A 15,712-nucleotide genomic window follows, 5' to 3' on the forward strand; every position below is an offset into this window, starting at 1 on the left:
GAAGGGGTAGAGTCAGGCAGCAAGCCAGGCTTTCTTCCTGCAAACTTATCATATGCAAAAGCTTAGGTGATTTGCATCATCTTCTGGCCCAGAGGCCTGTTAACATTTTAAGACCTTTTCTTCAGAAAACTTATTTTTCTCTAAAGGTGATTGGTCAGGAGCCACCCTCCAAAAGCATTAGATAAAGTTGCATTCCTACAGCGCAAAGGTGTGGTGGGCTATAACAAGAAAAAGAATTAACTCAAGGGTCCCAGGTTACAAACATTAAAGCTACTATTTACACCAATTATATTAATCAATACACTGCCAGGGACACAGCAGGTAAGGGATATGGAGACTTAGCAGCAAACATTGGCCCAACAAGTGAAAATCCCTTCACCAATACAATTTCTAATCAATCTTTTAACTACTCAAAAGAATCTGTGTTTAGACAGTTTAGAACATCTCCTACCTCTCACAGTTGGGAGGCTCTGAACAATCACATGTGGCCGGAAAACCTATTCAGGCAGGCTAGAGGATTTCCAAAGGAGTTTGTAGGTTAAACACTGTCACACCCAGGAATTATTAACTGGAGCTGTAAGCTAACTTTTTTCAGAGAGGTAGTGGGGGACAGCCCCCCGTAAAGTCAGAGGTGTAGGTGAAAGCACAAAGCAGAAAGTAGGCAGACTCTGGTTTTGGGGGTAGATTGCTCGAGAATTTCCAGGGAGACTCCTGAGGCTTGATCCCGCCTTTGCGTATGCCAAGCCTCCTTCCTCATGACCTTTGTCATGGGTGGAGTTCCTCACGCTGGCTACCGGCAGTGATAGAATTCCAGTTGAGCTATTCCAGATCCTGAAAAGTGCTGCACTCAATATGCAATATGCACCCAATATGCAATATGCCGGCTCCCGGCACCCAGGGATGGGGGAGCCTGGTGGGCTGCCGTCTATGGGGTCGCACAGAGTCAGACACGACTGAAGCGACTTAGCAGCAGCAGCAGCAGCAAGTCATTTCCTGCTGGAAATGATTAGTTTGAGATTCTTCTCAGATATCCGTGGTAGGGAGAAACTTGGCCTCATGACCTTCCCTCCATAGTTTCTCATGAATATTTCATCTTAGATGGCAAAAGCGACTTTGTAGATGTAACTGAAATGACTAATCAATGACATCAACGTAGGAAAATTATCGTGTCTTACCTGGATCGGCCACTGGAATCATAAGAATCCTTTAAGGGCAGAAGAGGAAAGCAGACAGATTTTAGGCACAAGGGTTGATGTACCATTGCTAACTTTGAAGATGGAGTGGACCACAAGCCAAGGAAGGTAAGCAGCCTCTCAAACCCGAGAATGAGCCCCAGACAACAGCACATGGGGACAGCAGTCCGAGAACCACCTCGAGTTCTGCCAGCAAGCTGAATGAGCCTGGAGGCCTCCAGATCAGAGCCCACATTCTGACTTCATTGCTCTCATTTGAACTGCAGCCAGGTGAGAGCCTAAGCAGAGAACACAGGTGAGTAATGCTATTCCCAGACTTCTGAACCACAAACACTGGGACATAATAAACGGGTGTTGTTTTAAGCCACTGAGTCTGTGATAATTGGTTATGGCACCTGTAGAAAACTAACACAATATTCAGAAGGAAATGCCTGCAAGGTAGGCATTTAGTTAAGTCTGGAGTCAGGGAAGAGATATATATTTGAGTGTCAAACGTATGGTATTTAAAAGCTGGGTGAGATGCCCCTAAGGTAAAAGTGTAGAAAGAGAAGAGGAGAGTTTAGAAATAGGGTAGAAGTCACCAGCGGGACTGAGAGAGACAGCACAGAGGTGAGTTTCAAGAAAGAGTGCTCCATTGTGATACAAGCTGCCAAAGAGCTGAGCAAGATGAACACAGAAAAGGAGCCCTTGGTTTGGCAGTGGGAGATTGGGGTGATTGTGATAAGCACGGGTTTGGGGGCATGACAGGGCAAAGGCTCAATGAAGCAGGTGGAGAGAACAGGATATGAGAGAGGGAACAGGTGTGCAGATAACGCTTCCAAGAGGTTTTGCTTCAGGAGAGCAGAGCTTTTGTTAGCAGTGGGTGTGGTTAAGAACAGAAGGAAAGATTAGATGGAAAACACAAGGTGTGCCTCCATGCTCATGGAAATGAGGCCGCAGAGGGGGGAAACTGACCGCATACGGCAGTGAGCATGTAAGGACAGGGGTTCAGTCCCTGGGTCCGGAAGACCCCCGGGAGAAGGAAATGGCAACCCACTCCAGTACTTTTGCCTGGGAAATCTCATGGACAGAGGAGCCTGGCGGGCTACAGTCCACAGGGTCACAGAGCTGGACATGACTGAGCAACTAAACAACACACACACACACACACACACACATATATATGTATATATACTTGTGTATATGTATGTATATACAGCTGTTCTATTATTAACTGTGCAGGTATCTTATATTTTTTTCCTTAAAATAGGATTTCAATTCAATAAGCTTCAGAAAAAAATATTCAGGTTTACCTACATATAAATATAAAAGAAAATTAGAACTTGACAAGGAATTACAATTATAAACTTCTTCCTAACATCCAAAGAGAATACCTAGGTACTTGTTCTTCTCTTATTGACGTCCTACAACTGCTTCTGTAGCCAGTTATGAGAGAAACCAAAGGACATTTCTCAGAAAGAAAAGAAACCCCAGAACATGGTAATAGTATGTGAAAACTCAAAACAGTTTTTAAAATGAACCTGAAAGGGAGTCAGGTGGGTTACCCACATAGTCTCCATCTGTCCATATGAACCAAGGATAAAATTCTTAACAACCTAATTTCAAGAACCTTCCTGTCTACCTCAGAGACATGACATGGAGAGACTGATTCACAAAGTTATCTTGAGTGCTTAAAGAAAATGGTTCTATTAATATATTACCATTATATAATATCCATTGTAATTTTAAAATAAGTTGTACACCCCAATGGCACCATGCTTCTCAAAATACAGAAGTCTGTTTTAGCCATATTATTCATAAAATAATTCCTTTCATAATAGTTCCTCTTTCAGTTGTGCATAATTTTGCTTTACCTTTCCATCGTGTGCACGTTACTTATTTATGACCACCTTCTGTCTTTTAATTGTTCTTTCATTTTTAATCATGCACAGCTACACATTCACTCTCTGTGCTCTAATCTTACTGAAAAACACATGACTTGGTCCTTAAGTGTCAATCAGTTCAGTTCAGTCACTCAGTTGTGTCCGACTCTTTGCGACCCCACGAATCGCAGCATACCAGGCGTCCCTGTCCATCACCAACTCCCGGAGTTCACTCAAACTCAAGTCCATCGAGTCGGTAATGCCCATACAGCCATCTCATCCTCTGTCGTCCCCTTCTCCTCCTGCCTCCAATCCCTCCCAGCATCAGAGTCTTTTCCAATGAGTCAACTCTTCGCATGAGGTGGCCAAAGTATTGGAGTTTCAGCTTTAGCATCAGTCCTTCCAGTGAATACCCAGGACTGATCTCCTTTAGGATGGACTGGTTGGATCATAATGACTCCCAATTCAGGAACAACCCTGAACAGGAAGTTTTAAACCTTGTTCAACACATATCCAGAGGTATATGTACTTGTTGGCACATGACTTACATAGCTGTTCAAGCTGAACTGTGTTCCCCACAAAAGGGATATTAAAAGTCTTAAGCCCCAGGACCTGTGAATATGACCCTATTTGCAAATCAAGTCTTTGCAGATGTAATCCTGTTAAGATACAGCCACACTGGAATGGGGCAGGCCCTGAATGCAGTATGACTGGTGTCTTCATAAGAAGAGACACACACACACAGGGAGGAGAACACCACGGAGACACAACAGAGAGGAGAATGTCGTGTGACACCAGAGACAGAAATGAAAGCACCACAGTTTTAATTGCAAGCCAAGGATCAGCAGCAAACCATCGGAAGATAAGAAGCAAGTAAGGAACCTCCCCTGGAGCCTTCAGAGGGAACACAGCCCTGCTGACATTTGATTCCCAACTTAAAGCCTCCAAAGCTGTGAAACAGCACATTTCTGTTGTTTTAAGCCACCAAGCTTGTAGTGCTTTGTTACAAAAGTCCTAGAAAACCAGTACAATAATGAAGCATAGCCAGTGAGACTGCCTTTAGAGAGACTACCTTAAAACCATTCTAATTTACAAAAACAAGTGAAACCACGTGTTATTTTTAGTGTTTTTAGCTATATATAATAATCATTTGCAATAATGTTGTAGCCACTTGGAATACATCAATACATATTAATATCTTTATTGGGAACTACAGCAGTAAGTGTAATAAAGGATGATGGGAATACTTCAATATTTTTGCTTTAGAAATCTAGAATTTAAACTTACGCCACTGACCTGAATTTCTAAATTTGACTTTCCTAACTCTTGATTTTTGTTCAGATTAATATACTTTGATTGTAAAGTTCCTAAATCCAGCTCAAGGAGTCATGCACACAGAGCAATATCCAAACACTCTAAAGGTCTATAGTGGCTTTGTGGTTTATGTTACACATTGAGCTCACCAGCTGTATAAAGGCCATAATTCTCAGTGAATTCGAAAGACATGATTTGAGCAGTCTAAGAGCATTCCTGATAAGCCACATGTTATTAGGCTGATACACTTAGCCCTGTTGATTTCTGAATTCAGGGAAAAGGGGAAGCTGGGGAGGGCATAGGTAATGAATTAACTCGTGCATTTATTAATTCAGTCCATAAACAGTTTATGTGCCATGAGCAAGGCAGCAGGGACACCATAGTGAACCAGTAGTAAATAAGATGCTCATGAGCTCTTGGGTCTCACGGTGAGGGATACAGGGACACACAACCCAACTAATAGCACAGTCAAGGATTTAAGTGCAACTGTGCCAGGTGCTGCAAAGGTGCAGAATGCTCCAAGAACAAAAACAGGAGCACCTTCCTTGAGAAAGTGAAAGCAGAGTGAGCTCTCAAAAGCTCAGAAGACTGCAGTCTTATGTTCCAATGTTCCTCTGCCTCTGGCAGAGGAAGCCTAACCTAGTCAGGAAAGAGTGAGAAGGTCTGTGTGTCTGGAGAGCTGTGATGGGGGAAGGGGATGGCATGAATGGCAGAATGGCAAGGTAGGTGGGGCCAGACCACACAGGACCTCTAGGTCTCTCCTGCACATCCCCCCACACCCACCAGGCTGCCAACCAGCTTCCAACCCCTCTGCAGTGTGGTAATGGGGATGGTCTTACTTGATCTCGACTCCAAAGTGACCCCCATGCTCCCCACTTCCTGCTGTTCATGCTTTAGTGTGATAGATATCCTGTGTTGTGTAGTGAATTGTTTCTCTCTAAAAAGATATACTGAAGCCCTAAACCCCAATATCCACTAATGTAATCTTATTTGAAATTAGGGTCTTTTCAGACATAATCAAGTTATGTGTGCTCAGTTGCATTTGATTCTTTGTGACCCCATGGACTGTAGCCCACTAGGCTCCTCTGTCCATGGAATTTTCCAAGCAAAAATACTGGACTGGGTTGCTATTTCCTTCTCCAAAGGATCTTCCTGACCCAGGAATCAAACCCAGGTCTCCTGCATTTCCTGCATTGGCAGGTGGATTCTTTACCATTACGCCACCTGGGAAGCCCAAATCAAGTTAAGATAATGCCATACTGAATTAGGGTAGACCCTAATCCAATTAGGGCTTCGCAGGTGGCACTAGGGCCTGCCAATGCAGGACACATAAGAGACACAGGTTTGATCCCTGGGTCAAGGATCCCCTGGAGAAGGAAATGGCAACCCACCCCAGTATTCTCGCCTGGAAAATCCCATGGACAGAGGAGGCTGGCGGGCTACACCCCATGTCGCAAAGAGTCGGACACAGCTGAAGTGACTGAGTGTGCACGCATGCTAACCCAGTATGACTGGTGTCCTTACAGGAAGAGGGAAACTTGACACAGACCTAGACACAAAGAGGAAGACCATGCGACAATGGAAGCAAGACAGCTGCAAGCCGAGGAACACCAAGGACTGCTGGCAAAATATCAGAAGCTGGGAAGAGGCATTCTCCTCTGTGGACTTCACAGTGAACTTGGTTGGCTCTGCTGACAACTTGACACTGAACTTCTACCTCTGAACTGTGAGATAAGTTTCTGTTGTTTTACATCACCTAGTTCTTAGTATTTTGTTGCAGCAGCCTTAGGAAACTGTCACAGATTTTGCTCGTGTGTGGGTGGGACCACAATTTGCTTCTGAGCAATGGTATATGGCAAAGTGATGGCATGACACCCCATGATTACATTATGTTATATAAGACTGTTTTGCCAGAAGACTCATTCTAGAGACCCTTTCCCATGCCAGTGATGAAGACGCAAGCTGCCATGATCCCTACAAGGAACAAGTCCACAAGGAACTGAATTCCCCCAACAAGCACATGAGCAGGGAAGCAGATCCTCCCCGCATCAGGCCTCCGGATGAGACCACATCTGACTGACATCTCCACTACAGCTTGGTGAGACCCTCTGCAGAGGACCTGGCTAAACTGGGCCTGGAATTCTGACCCACAGAAATCGTGAGATATGAATATATGTTGCTTTAAGCTCTCAACTTTTCAGTAATTTGTTAGATAGCACAGGAAATGAATATGCCTGCACAGAAGTATAGCAAACCGCCTTTGCATTCTCTCTGGGCACGGAAAAGGCTGAAGGCTGATTCTTTTGTGGATGGTTTCACGTACTCTCCTGAGGTTCCCAGCGCTGGAGACACCTGCAGTTCCCTTGGCGTGAGCACAGGCTTCTCACATCAGGCATTTTCCTGCTACCCTTCCTTGGGAAGCCAGTGATCAATCACCTCCTGGTTCCCGCTGCTATGGTCCCTCTGGCCAGGACCTAGGCCAATGCCATGCCAGCACCCTCCCCCACGGGGCCACCTCTGGTCACCTGGTAGGCCTACTGATCCTCTGGCCTCAGCAACTCTAGGAGGGGAGGCCATTCCCAACATGGCAGCCCACTCCTCAGCCCGTCCCTCTGCTTCAGCTTTGCTACACAGCTGCCCGAAGCCAACAGCTCCACGGGGTCCCTCCATTAAGCCTGCCCAGAATTCAGTTCTCTCCAGGCTGGAGGTAAAGGAGCAGGGGTTGGGGACAGTCACTGCGTAGCAAAAATTCAAAGAATCTCTTTGCTGATTTCTCTTCTCTACATTTTGTAAACGTTTTTGTCTTTAATCTAGTTTAAGAGTCCAAGACTCACAAAATCAACTTGAGCTCTTCCTTTAAAAATTCTGTGCACGGGACCTGTCTCACAGTCACTTTGGTGGGTGACATCAGAATGGAGGCAGAAAAAGTGCCCTTTTAACCACCTGTTGCTGTTAGTACTCCCAAGTCATAAAACGAGAAAAGACTAAAATTTAGTGCTAATGTTACTTCTCATTTCTAGCTGACATTTAAAAGATACAGTGATATTCACATTCTTAGACAACTGTTAAAATGATGAACTCTATTTAAAAATAATTACTCAATACTCTTAAATTGATTTATGTATTTCCAGGGCTTCCCTGGTGGCTGAGCTGGTAAAGAATTTGCGTGCAATGCAGGAGACCTGAATTCGATCCCTGGGTTGGGAAGATCCCGTGGAGAAGGAAAAGGCTACCCACTCCAGTATTCTGGCCTAGAGAATTCCATGGGCTGTATGGTCCGTGGGGTCACAAAGAATCGGACACGACAGAGTGACTTTCACTTTCACTTTCATTACAAGCAGAAACTAGGAATGAGGCAGAAGCCAAGGAATCACAGTACTGTGAAGTATACAAAAGCTCCAGTTATGGGTGGCCAAAGTGCCCTACTTAAAATACAAAGTTTATTCATTCATTTACTGCATATTTACTGAGCACCTCCTAAGCGACAGATTCTGTTTTATTTAAACTTTTAAAAAATATTTAACTTTGACATTACTTTTCCAGTTAGCTTTAAAAACAAGGATATGTAAAAGAGAAAAATGTGCATCAGGATAAGTCTCAGAAATGCATATAACTCCAGAATTACCTGAAAAAGCATTGCTGTAATATCGAGATAGGGTCTGCATGATGTCTTTTGAGTGCTGGGTCCACGGTGCTATCTTTCTGTAGGTTTTTACACGATGAACAAGTTGGGAACCACCATACTGAAGGGACAGGGTATCCCCATGGTCTTCATAGAGTTCCTCAAACAACCTAAGAAGCCCAAGTAAAACACACAAACACTAAAGAATTTCATCCAAAGTATTATACACCTTATTCACTTAGCTACAGATTCAAAACACGTCTTTTCCTACGTGAATTCCTTTGAGACTTTCTTTTCAAGTAGACTCTTCAACATCTTGGAAGATAAATGCATACACAAAATGTATTACATTTTAGAGTAATAGTCCAATAAACAACAAAATCACAGAAAACTCTAAGGGGAAAAAAAAAAAGCTGGGGGACCAAAAAGCATAATCCACCCAAGCCTAGACCAAGATGGCTCTACTCTCTTAAAAGACTCCTAACTTTCTGCAGCCTGCCAGCTCAATTTACCTCCCATGACAGAATTTTCTGTTCTCTCTGAATTGCCTTTGGAAGAAAGGACAAGCTCTTGTCACATCAAACCATATTCTTTCCTAGAAATATATGTTTGAAACTTCTGTTTCTTCAAGTGCCTGTTAAGGTTTTTTAATGCACTGATGGCTGAGATCTGGCCATTTGTAAGCTGAGCACTCTTTTGGACAGAGCCTTTATGACTATCTCAGAGGACTGATAATAGCGATCACTGCATTTCAAGAAACAGTACTTCATGCCTGTCATGGACTCAGTGGGCAGTGAAATAACAGTATTTCTTCAATCTTTTATCTATCTGACCTGTTTAATTCAAAATATACGAAGGCATATTACTTTTTTTCCTAACACAGCCTGAGATTTTTTTTTTTCCAAAGAAACTCACTAGTTTGGATTTATCTAAAGTACACAGCGTTTTTTGATAATTAACATGAATAGGAAAACAAAACCATGGCAACAACACATAGGGCTTTAATAGAAATAGATGTTACCAAATTTAAATTACGTCTTTTAACAACATAATTTTTGGGAAGCCAAAAGGGGAAATGAGTTCACAAAAGTCCTTTATGATTAATCAAGTTTGCTTTCTGTCATTACCAGCATTTGAAAGGCAAAAAAAATAAGGCTTACCTAACTGCATCTGTATCAAATTGTAGATTGGGTTTGTCAATTAAGCCCAAGGAGTACAGTTGATAAGCCAGAGCACATTTCCCCACCATAAACTGTGCTGTGTTGGTGCGATCCAAACAGTCCACACAGTTGGTTCGAAGAACACCAGTCTAAAGAGAAACACCTTGAACGGTCAATCATTATTCAGTCACCAGAACTACTTTCAGCCTACGCAAGATTTCTTTAAGAAGACAAGCTGCAAGTAGGGTGTTATTCCTGAGCAAATAATGAAGCATTTTTTTTCACTATAAAAGGTTATATTTGGTAGTCACAATATTGCTCCAATAGCATCATTATACCTTCTAGTCTATATTTGAATTTTTCTTTAGTTTAATAAGATAAAACAAACAGCTAACATTTTCCACCTGTGCCAATTAGTTAAATATGTGCTTTTCCTCCTGGTCTGTCTCCTTTACTGTACAAACCAAACCATTTAGTGGCTGAGGCAGTTTCATTCTTAAAGCATAATTAATAGATATAGTGATTATCTGGCTCATTTTCCAAAGTCCTTCTAATTTGTTCTTTACACATTTCTGTTTGTTTCTATTTCCAATTAATTTTATATTATATGAAAAAAGTCTATGAAAGTGAAAGTTGCTCAGTGTGTCTGACTCTTTGTGACCCCATGGACTATACAGTCCATGGAATTCTCCAGGCCAGAATACTGGAATGGGTAGCCTTTCCCTTCTCCAGGGGATCTTCCCAACCCAGAGATCAAACCCAGGTCTCCCACATTGCAGGAGGATTCTTTACTAGCCGAGCCACAAGGGAAGTCCAAGAATACTGGAGTGGGTAGCCTATCCCTTCTCCAGTGGGTCTTCTCAACCCAGGAATCGAACTGGGGTCTCCTGCGTTGCAGCAGACTCTTTGCCAACTGAGCTATCTGGGAAGCCCCCCCAAAAATCTATGGGCCATTACTATTTAAGCTATACATCCTTTCCAAGAGTTAAACACTAGCTGTAAGGCATTAAAACTTGTTCTCAAATGATTAATAATGTTGCATTCAATAAGAAGTATCTCTCTCCATGGTTGATTTCAGAAAACATCACACACAGTGGATACAAATTCTGTTCATTATTAACACAATGTCATCTATACCTGCAGGCGACCAGTGGGAATCACGCATCCTCCTAGTTCATTCCACCTGTGTTTAAAAATACATGCTTTAATTTTAAAATATTTAATAACATAATCTATATTCATATTTGGTACCAGCTCTTAATTAAGAATGAAAGTAATAGGGCTGAACGCCCCTGAACAATCCGTGATTCAGTTTACTTTCTCAGGTAAGTGAATTTGCAAATAACAGAGATGGAATGCTACCCATGCTCCCCTCAAAGGGAGGCCAGGAAAGGAGCATCTTAACCTGCTCCAGCCCCGCACACTAGCATTTCGTCACCCACGTTCATCCAAAGTCTCTTGCTTTAAGCCCATTTCCTGTTCAGTCTCTACAGACATGAATAATTGCAGATCAACTTTATAATACAATCTACCAAGCCTGGTCCTTCTCCCCTTGATTTTAGGAGGTTCTACTTCCTCCAGCTTTTCTTCATGGAGCTTTGCTACAGTCCTTTCATTGTTTTTACAAACTTCTTTATTATTTTCCTTCCCACATGTTTTCTCCATGCCTTCGCCAACGAAGGCATGGGGAAATATTCTATTATAAGTACTATGTAATGACATTAATCTTTTAATTATTTAAAAGAAGGTGCAGTGCAGAAAAAGAGTTAACACAGCAGGCCTGACTGCTATGCTCAGAAAGGCCCGCTTACAAGGCTGCCCCCTGGCTGGTGCCGGGAACTTTAATTCCCACTATTCCCAGAACAGACAAGCATGGCTCACAGTGCTTAAGCTGTTTGTAGAAGCAACATGGTTTGCTGAACAGCCTTTTCTTCTGGGAGCCTGAAATTTTGGTAGCTGCCAGGCAGAGCTGCCTGTGGGACCACTTCCAGTAAAAACCCTGGCACCAAGTCTTCAATCATCTCCCCTGGTTGGCAACACTTCACATTCGCTGTCGCAAGTTGCCGGGGGAATTGAACATACTCCGTGTGACTCTAGCAGGAGAGGACTCTGGAAGCGAGTCCCTCATTTCCTCTGGACTTTGTCCCATGTGCTTTCTCCCTCGGCTAATTTTGCTTTGTTTTGCTTGTTCATATTAAATCACAGCCAAGAGGACAACAATACACTACAACTCCTGCGTTCTCTTAGGAAATCACCAAGCCTGGGAGGAGTCCTGGGGACCCTGGTCACAGGTGCCCTGAAATTCAAACTATAACAGAAGATGTACACATTAGTAATTGGTTAGGTTTTTTTTTTCCTTGCTTTTTGCATGTTTTTTCTTTACCATTATAGTTAGCTTTTTTAACTGAAAATAAAATGTTGGAAATACATAACATTGGTTCTTTAAAGATAAATTAAGCACAGATGCTTGATCTAAAGAAGCTCACAAAGTAGTAATGAAGAAAGATTTGTGGGCAAATAACTATAATACAGTGATAAATTTCGTTAAAATGTTAGTATAGACTGGTCTGACTCTTTGGGACCCCATGGACTGTAGCCCACCAGGCTCCTCTGTCCACGGGATTTTACAGGCAAGAATACTGGAGTGGATTGCCGTTTCCTTCTCCGGGATATCTTCCTGACCCAGGGATCAAACCCAGGTCTCCTGCAAGCAGATTCTTTACTCTTTCAGCCACCAAGGAAGCCCCAATGAAGAAAGATCTGCGAGCAAATAACTAATACACTGACAAGTTTCATTAAAATGTTACTATAAATACTAATCTATAGACGGGTGCATAAGAAAAAATTTTCCTGCTCCTATTTAATACTGAAACACAGAATTCATTACAGAAAGTTTTATTTTACAGAAATACTTTATGTAACATTTATTCTAAGAAGCAAGAGATTCTGTGGCTTCCATCTCAAGGTATGTAGCTGCCAAGAGAATCTCCCACCCTCATGAACGTTCATTCCACAGACAACGTGGGCAGGGTGTCGTCTCCCCAAAGGAATAGTCATCTATCTTCCAAGGAGTACAAACTGCTCATGTCTAGAATATTTTTTGTCTATAAGCGCTAACTTCTTGATATCTTAGGTTTTAAAACACCATACGTACTTTTCATCTGGCCGCAGAATGCTACAGTAAGAATCGGGGCGGTTTACAAAGAAGCCTGTTTTCTTCACCACACTTTCTGCAATCACGTTCAGGCGATCTAGAACATTACACAGCTTGCTGAGAGCAAGGAGGAAGAGTAAGAGAAGTGAGAATGGCCCGACTCTTAACATGCACCTATGTTTATACCCAAAGCCAAGGCTACAGTAATGGTACTTGGGAATGTAATTTTTTAAATCTCTGGTCTGTACTCAATAGGCTCATTGTAAGAATTAATTTCTAGAATGCAAGGTGTACTCAATAACTAGCAAGATTTGGCACAAGAAGGGCCTGTAACTCAATAGCAATTGTTGCCAAGCCTTAAACTTGGCACATGGCATCTCCCAGCAAGAGCTTTTTCCAAAGCCTTTCACTCCCCAAGAGTGGAGTCAGTGAAGTCAACACACAGTCATGAAATGTGAAGACAGCACAATGCTCAGTGCGGCTGTTTGGGAAGAAAACACTGGGAAATACATTACTATGAACGGCACCAACCAGTAACCAGGCTTATACTCTGGGAAAGTGTGTGTGTGTGTGTGTGTGTGTGCACGTGCATGTATCTAACTATGTAAGATGATTCAGAGAAAAGTACAATGAGTCAAGTGCAAAACAACACAGTGACATTAAGAAAATGAGAGAGAGACCTTGATGTGAACCTAGTGTTTGTAGGACGCCCAGCAAATGAGTCAAAGGACAATGCAAGGTTAATGAGAGCTCCTTGGAAGAGATGAGTTTTGAATCAGAACTTGACGGTAAGAGAGGTGGGAAAGCACCCTGGTGGGTAGGGAGGAGGAGTGGAGGGAGAGGAAATAATAGGAACAAAGGGTCCAGAATTGGACCTCAGCTGCTACACTGGAGACAGAACCTGCTGGATAGCTTTGCAGGAGCAGAATAGCCCTGGGAATAAAGAAGGAGTTATTACATTCTGGAACCAACCAGATGTTGGGGCTTTCACATTACACCAAGGGGTCTGGATTTACTATAAACAGTCGGGAGTTAATGCTGGTTCACCCACGAGTGAGAACGTCTGAAAGTGGCATCTGAGAAAGGAATTAAACAGGGAGACAGAATGAAATAGAAAGAAAAGGTAAAACTAACACCTTTGAGGAAAAGCAGCTGAGGAGAGGTGTTCTGAAGTCACTAGGATACTTCAAAGAGAATTTGCAAATGGAAAAAATGGTGGGCAGAGAGTTTGATCAATTAATTTAAGCCCTCTAATTATACACCAGCAGTTAAACAGCCCATTAAGCAGAATCACAAAGGAAAATAAGAGTGACTTTACGGGGGAGGTCGCTTCCTGCTATTCTCCATCACAAGAGGAAAACCTAACCAGACAAGACGAGCATCTGCTCACCTTTTGGTGTACTTGGCCATGTCCCACGGAATATAAATAATCGTGTGCTCGGGAGGCAAAAACTGGTTGAGGTAGGTCACAGCAGCTACAAGCTCTTCGCTCAGAATTCTTTCATGCTTCCTTTTTTCTCGTTCCTTTTCCAAAAATTAAACATCGTCAGTGTTCAAACTGCCTTAAATTGGAGGAACAGACTTTAAACATAACTTTGCTACTAAGGCAAGACAAAAAGATGAAGTGCTAAATATAAAAAAAAAATGAAACCTACCTTATTAAAATTAAAGTAAATGCTAAGATATAAATATGCCACTGAATTACAATCAACAGATAATGAGCACTAAAGACTCGAGGAGATCAGATTTCTTCCTCGTAACCTCCTGCAGTCTCAAGTCCAGCTCACCCTACACAGACCTGTCCTACACCCTCCACACCCCACTGTGGTGAAGGAGAACTCCCCAAAGATCAGAAGAAAGGACCCCCAAGCCCCAGCCAGTTAAGGACCAGACAGAAATCAACTGGGCTTGGATGGATAATCCCCAAACTGGCAGAGTGGAGAGTGTTTTCATAGCCTTCATATGCTTTTAAACTTGACTCTCATAAAATCCCCTGGAGGTAGCCAAGGCAGCCTTGTCTTCGCCTTTCACACTGTGGCTGAAGGCACTGAAGCTGAGAGGCGTGACTGGGACTACATCTTAGCGGTCCACCTCCTCGCCTGCCTGCTGTAGCTCTGGAGAGACCGCACCGTCTCCCATTCAAGGGGGCTGGTGTGTTATTACTCAGCTGTGAGCTTGGAGCTCACTCTCTGCCTCCTACCAGCTCACTCGCTGCCTCCTGAATTCCTCATCTATAAAATGGGTAACAGCAGTACCTCTCTTAAAGGATTAATGTGAGGTTTAAAGGAGATGAAACATGGTAATTTCTTATCAGAGCATCTGACGCATGGTAAGTATTAATACAAAACAGACCATTTGTATTATTATTCTGATCAGGACTTTACTCAGAAACAAACATGCAAACAAAAAGTAACTCAGTAACAGACTATTATGGCATCAGGATAGGTCTATGCTGTTTTCAACCATGCTGGTTACTTTTCAACTGTCATGAATTTAATCAGATAATCACCAAGGAAACAAAAGAAAAATATCTATTTTGCATAACTGTATATATCAAACGGAGGAATTAGAGTTGATTAAGACCAGTGATAAATCAGTTTTAGATGAACAAATATTAGCTTATTTTTACATCTGAGAAAATTAAATTACATACCTGGAATTTTTCTCAAAAGTATTTTAAACCAACTAGAGAAACAAAAAGTTTGTGAATTTCTTATGTCAAATCTGACATTTAAGGAGATGCAGAAGTAAGGTTATTGCCATCAACTTGGGATCAACTCTATGCAAAGAGCATGCTTTATGCAGTCTGCCCACAGTGGATTTGTTACTGAATTGTTTAGTCGACTGCCTTTGGGTCATGGACTCATTTAACAACCAGATGAAAATTTTATTATGCAAGTGAGTTTGTACATCACTTCAAAGGGTTCAGAGATCCTCCCAATAGGCGTCCAAGGCCCCCAGATTAAAGTCCTCTGATGGATAATGACATCAGACCCTTGGCTGGCTTCCTATTAATCCTGAGCAGCAGCACTGACAGTGTAAGGATTGCTGCAAAATTTTTGTCAAGCAGTGTCTCAAACTTACACACGGTGGGGAAAGGGGTGGGAAGGAGATAGTTCACATACAGGACCAAAGAGAAAAATCAAGAAAGGTATTCCACTTTTGACACTTCATACAGAGGCAGAACAAAGAGTGACTATCCCTTGGTATCTATACACACACACACACACACACACACACACACTTTGACTAGTTAATATGTTAATATTCTTCCAAGTGAACTGAATAAACATCTTCTTCTATCCTATGAATAAAGTAACTGATGACAAAAACAATCAAACATTTTTTCTATTCTACAAAACAGCAACTTAATCTCCAAAGTATTTTCTCGTTATTGTCAGGATTTT

General features: G+C 42.3%; 1 protein-coding gene across 11 annotated transcripts in view; it reads right to left on the reverse strand.

Moving 5' to 3' along the window:
• Nucleotides 1–15,712, reverse strand: part of FIG4 (FIG4 phosphoinositide 5-phosphatase) — a 172,298-nt gene that overhangs the window by 75,907 nt on the left and 80,679 nt on the right. For all 11 annotated transcript variants that reach the window (XM_086317377.1, XM_086317375.1, XM_086317368.1 and 8 more), the window contains 5 exons: nucleotides 13,696–13,829; nucleotides 12,306–12,422; nucleotides 10,289–10,334; nucleotides 9,152–9,300; nucleotides 7,995–8,161 (listed from right to left, as the gene is read on the reverse strand). In XM_086317377.1, coding sequence (XP_086173503.1) covers nucleotides 7,995–8,161; nucleotides 9,152–9,300; nucleotides 10,289–10,334; nucleotides 12,306–12,422; nucleotides 13,696–13,829 — 613 coding nt within the window. The remainder of the gene's footprint in view (nucleotides 1–7,994; nucleotides 8,162–9,151; nucleotides 9,301–10,288; nucleotides 10,335–12,305; nucleotides 12,423–13,695; nucleotides 13,830–15,712) is intronic.

This window comes from Bos grunniens, chromosome 9, assembly GCF_055505025.1.
Source record: "Bos grunniens cultivar Pamir isolate PY7600 chromosome 9, Bosgru_T2T1.0, whole genome shotgun sequence".
Lineage (NCBI taxonomy): Eukaryota > Metazoa > Chordata > Mammalia > Artiodactyla > Bovidae > Bos > Bos grunniens.